The sequence below is a fragment of the Pezoporus wallicus genome, unplaced genomic scaffold (genome assembly GCF_028554395.1).
Source record: "Pezoporus wallicus isolate ANWC-B61680 ecotype Strahan unplaced genomic scaffold, APGP_CSIRO_Pwel_v1 contig_2025, whole genome shotgun sequence".
Taxonomy (NCBI): domain Eukaryota; kingdom Metazoa; phylum Chordata; class Aves; order Psittaciformes; family Psittacidae; genus Pezoporus; species Pezoporus wallicus.
In genome coordinates this window covers 4,993,541-4,998,859 of record NW_026640253.1, presented here as the reverse complement: position 1 = coordinate 4,998,859, position 5,319 = coordinate 4,993,541, and the positions used below count along the sequence as shown (strand labels likewise).

Here is a 5,319-nt window from a genome sequence, read left to right as displayed (position 1 = left end):
TCAGTGTTTCTTCTGGGTTAGTACTTTTCCCGTAAACTTATCAGCACTTGTACTCATTAAAAAACACACTTCAGCATCAATAATCGTTAAGACATTAGTGACTGTAGGAGCAACCTTTAAGTATGTATGTTTAGAATGTTAATTTGTTGGATTTTTTTTGTTTCCCCAGGGTAAGAACTGTCTACTTTGGAGACTGATTTTAAGCAAAGTTTTGTGGGTTTATTTTTTCTTTAGAAAATACAGTCAGTGAAGCTGCAAAGTGCAGATTCTCCATGTCATGTCCCCCCCACCATACACACATTGTAAGGGTAGAAGAAAGAAAGGACGCTTACCCTTTTAGATTAATATACCCAGAGCTGCTGTTCAGCTGTGTACAGTGGATGCCATCTGTCCTGCAGCAGCCTGCAGTGTAACTTCAGAACTGGTGTTCCACAGCTAGAGCATCCCTTGGGTTTTATACTTTCACACAGAATGGTTGTTGGCCTTCCCACTAGCTAAGGGGCGCACTAACAAAAAAAACCCTACATTTTTCATATAAATAACTAATAGCGTGTACATTCTTATATTCATACCATGTTTGGTTTCTATGTAGGAACTTCAGATGTGACTGTTCAGGGCTCTCTCAAGGGCAAAATATACTGTCTAAAATTAAACTTACAGAACCAACAGATTCTCTGTTGTACACTGAGTATGTGGAGTGTCAACACATGAGAATGGCACAGCTGCAGTTACCAGTCTGTGCCCAAGCTAGAGCTGAATACAGTACCACATACGGCATCATTCTGCATTACACAAACACCTTTACGTACACTGATTAAAGGATCTGCCGACTCCATCACTACTTACCGTATTTGAGAGTGTGGATATAAATTCATTAACTGTTATTGCAATTCTCCTGTTAAAAATACTTAATGAACACAGTAAGTGTCTGTAAATACTGCCCAATGTAACGATAGCATCAGTCTCCCTTCAAGATTCTTGACACCTCAATCCTTGGAAGGTAAAGTGTTAGTACTCATCAGAAGTTCAGTGAGACTTCAGCTGAACTAAGTATATTAAGAGACATGAAGCTTTTTGTTTCTTTAAAATGCCCATGGTCTAACTCAAAAATATTTAAAATAATCAGAATGTCTCCTGGAACACCTCAGAGTATATTCCAGTACACTGGAAGTGCACCACCAGACAAGAAATCCTTACAAAGATGCCCCCCTCCCCCCCTTGTCCTCTATCCAGATTTCTGACAAGCCTGGCAAGATATAAAATTAACTTCTTTGAAGACGTTCTCAATGGAAGTTTCCCAAATTGGGCTAGAGATTAAGCAAGCTTTTGGAATTCTTCTCTCACCCCTACTTTATTCCACCTCTAGATTTTTGGCTTTCCAAACATCTGGAGAAATTTCATGACCCATTTGATAGTTCAGTTTTTCCTCTTCTAAAACCTCCAAGGGTCTAGTACAGTCTGCATACACATGTAAACAGCAATTTCATGCAGTGCTCTACTTACTGGATAGTACTCTATGCTTCCTTTGCTCCTGCTTCCACCCCCATCCACGTTGGACAAGAGATGGCACAAGTTTAAAAGAAGGGGAAGAATGAGGGAATTCCTCTGTGCAGTGCCTGGTTCTTAAGCTACCAGACTTGTCAGGAGCTACAGGCTGATCTGGGTCAGTATGGATGGAAGAACTGAACTTTGTTAGTGAAAGCCCTTATTCCTCTGGAGCAGAACTTAGCTGCCAATCAAATCTGGAATTTAGAAATTTCACTTCTAAGGAAGTGAATTCAAGTGAGGAATTCAATTCCGGAAAAGGAAACTTACAGTTGAAGCAACAGTGAATCAAAGTAAAGAGGAGCAGCAGACAGGCTACAAACCACTCACCGAGTACACACATAGGGGTGTGTGCACATACACACACAGATACACAGAGTCTTGTGATTCTGACATTGCCTTGGGAAAGTTTGTGTTTCCATGAAATAATTCAGTAATTTTCCAAATAAAGCTCACAGCATTTAATGATTAAAATAACACAACAGAATGAACAAATGTTTTATTGGCATGTTCACTGTTGTAAACAGCATGTGGCATGAAAAACTTTACCAAAATCTTTTGATTGTTATAAATTAGGTGGTTTTCCAAAAACTACAGAGAATTGTTCTCTATTGATCTTTATGGACCAAAGCAAAAAATTGCTGTTCCTAGGCTTTGCAATGAAATCATGTTGACTGCATCAGTCTTTGCACCACAACCTTAACTACCAAGTTTGTATGTTGAGGTGTTAGAGGTTGCTCCAATATTTGACTACATAGCACTACAGAATCAACTGGGGAAAAGAAAATGACTTTCAGTGTGTGGAGAAGATGCAAACTTGTAATAGTCTCAAAACCAAAATGTACAAAAAGGAGCTGAACAAAACACAAACTTCATTAACAAGGGGAAATACAACCCTGAAGTACCCAGCATCAAACATAAAATGAATACAATTTTAAATAGGCAACTATACTTCCAAATGTACACAATGAATGTTGATATGTGAAAAGAAACACCATGGTAAATAGCTGAACCGCAGGTCTGGTAAATGGATAGGGCAAATGGTATTTACACATTGAATGCAATATAGCAGATCTGCTCGCTGGCCTCTGTAACCTATTAAAATGCAGTTTACCTTACGACAGCACTTCAGACCCAAGGTCTGCTGCCAGCTTTCTGCCCACACCCCTCTGACTGCCTCTTTTGTGGAAGAACATTCTGAAAGCTCACACATGCAGCACTTCCATTTCACCTTTGACCGTGTGCTACCTCTTCCCCAGAACCAATGTGTTAACATTTACTGCAGACTCTCTGATGAGGTAATGTGTGTGTCAGTGGAACAAACAGAAAAAAGGATTCTTTCATGGCCTTTGCACAGCTTTTATTAAGCTGAGTATCCTGTTTGAGGCTAGTTCAACTAGCTACTATGTGCACACTGTCCTCAAGAACTTCCACTCGTTTCCCTCCCCACCCACTTTTGAGTTCTAATCGTTTATTTGCACATCCCTTTTAGCTTTACAGTACATTTGACTATAGTGCACAACATGATTCCAAGTCAAGCAGCGACCCAACGGGGCACTGCGCTTCTGATTGGTAGCACAGCCCAATCAGTGCTGGTGTCAGCGCTTTACACCTAATGAATGTCCTGCCATAACGGCACTACACAGTAGTAGTGAACCTTTTGATTTAAAAAAAAAAATTCCCCACGGAAAATGCTATAGCGAGTATCAGTCTTGAGTCAAGTCTTTATTTGGTGCTCCATCCAGATAAATTTTTAGTGCTTTTTCCTTACGAGGAGAGTAGGTTACACGGTGTCCAGTTTTCTGGAGTCTGCTGCTTTCCTTTTTCATCAGCTCATTTCTCTGCTCATCTGTTAATTCCATTAATTCTTCAGTTTTATCCCTAAAATATAAATATGTAAAAATTCAGATGAATACCATAACCACAATTAAATTTCTGTAATTGTTGCATTTGGAGCAACTTTGTAAAAACCGCAACTATACATAAAATACTCCTTATGGATTATTTTTTTTCTCCAGAAACTAATGATCCGGCTAAACCTGCTTTTCTAACAGAGACATTCTGTATTCTGACAGCAGTCCTGGGGGGAAGCAGCAAGACTCAAGCTTACATTCTTCAATCTACCCAGTAACTCTTATTCTTCACAGACAACGACGACTCTGCTCTTTATATGGTCACAGCAGCAACAGCTGGAAGCAGCATGTCAGCCAGCCCTGAAGAGAAACTACCAGCTGCTCTCCCTAGTAGTTTCGTTTTCTTCAAGGCCAGCTGTTTCCTTCAAACTCACTGTAATGAAAAATACTGTAGCAGCAACATGTTCATGAGGCTGCCCCACTCACCAAGTCTGGCAGAAGGGACAATACTCAAGCTCTTAGTTCTTTAACACCACCTTTGCGCTACTGCCACCAGGTGATGGAACAATTCTCATGTTAACATTTCTATTGTAACATCCGTTTTCCCAAAGACGCCATACTAATTTCTCAAAAGAAATCAACTCGGAAAATAAAATCCTTGCTCTCTAAAACCTATAGCCAAGACCGTCACAGACTCCACAAGGGTATGGGTCTACCTGAAGAGATTAAATCCAGATAAACAGTCAAATATAGTGACTGGTTTTGCATTCAGCATTATTTTCAGTGGTTTGGGAATGAGGATTGAGTAAAAGAATGCAATGTTTGTTTTCTTAAACAATAAAATATTCAGGGGTTTAGGAAGCTGAGGAGCACAAACATTTCAGCTCAATGTTTTAAAATCTCTTTCCTTTAAGACAATAGAAAAGTACTTCTATGCTTCTGCTGATTACCTCACCCCTCAAATCTTATACACAGATGCTTTGCACTGTTACACATACACTGTAATAAAATACGTACCTATAAAATATTACTGCACCATCATCACAAATGTACAAAGGCCAGACATTCAATGTAGATACTTTAGGATTCCAGTCCAAGTCCTGGTGAATCTCCAGTATGGAGATGTCACATGGAAATGTTCCTCTACCCTGAGAAGCAGCAATTACTCAGTGAATAAAACTCATAATCGCACATCCATACTATTAAAAGGTAATAATAGGCAAAATCTTACATACCTTTGCAAATTCTATGTTTTCTAGGAGTATTCCACTTACTTCACTCAGCTGTAAAGTGAAGAAAAATGGCACATTTAATACTATTCCACAATGCTATTCAGTGTCTACATAAAGTCAACAGACCTGCCAAATCAATTCAGTTCAATTAAAGTATTTTAAAACCCTCTAAAGAGCCAAAGTATCACAGTATCACAGTATGCTAGAGATTGGAAGGGACCTCGAAAGATCATCTAGTCCAATCCCCCTGCCGGAGCAGGAACACCTAGATAATGTTACCCAGGAATGTGTCCAGGCGGGTTTTGAATGTCTCCAGGGAAGGAGACTCCACAACCTCCCTGGGCAGCCTGTTCCAGTGTTCCGTCACCCTCACTGAGAAGAAGTTTCTTCTCAAGTTTAAGTGGAACCTCTTGTGTTCCAGTTTGTACCCATTACCCCTTGTCCTATCATTGTTTGCCACTGAGTAGAGCCTGGCTCCATCCTCGTGACACTCCCCCTTTATATATTTATAGACACTAATAAGGTCACCCCTCAGTCTCCTCTTCTCCAAACTATAGAGACCCAGCTCCCTCAGTCTTTCCTCATAAGGGAGATGCTCCACTCCCTTAATCATCTTCATTGCCCTCTCTCCAGCAGGTCCCTGTCCTTCTTGAACTGAGGGGCCCAGAACTGGACACAATATTCCAGAT

The 5,319-nt window shown here is 40.2% G+C and overlaps 1 protein-coding gene across 4 annotated transcripts in view; it reads right to left on the bottom strand.

The window, feature by feature from the left end:
* Positions 1 to 2,028: 2,028 nt before the first annotated feature.
* The window catches only part of USP47 (ubiquitin specific peptidase 47), a 56,073-nt gene continuing 52,782 nt past the window's right edge, over positions 2,029 to 5,319 (bottom strand). For all 4 annotated transcript variants that reach the window (XM_057418309.1, XM_057418308.1, XM_057418306.1 and 1 more), the window contains 3 exons: positions 4,634 to 4,681; positions 4,416 to 4,546; positions 2,029 to 3,426 (listed from right to left, as the gene is read on the bottom strand). In XM_057418309.1, the coding sequence (XP_057274292.1) occupies positions 3,252 to 3,426; positions 4,416 to 4,546; positions 4,634 to 4,681 (354 nt within the window). In that variant the 3' untranslated portion in view covers positions 2,029 to 3,251. The remainder of the gene's footprint in view (positions 3,427 to 4,415; positions 4,547 to 4,633; positions 4,682 to 5,319) is intronic.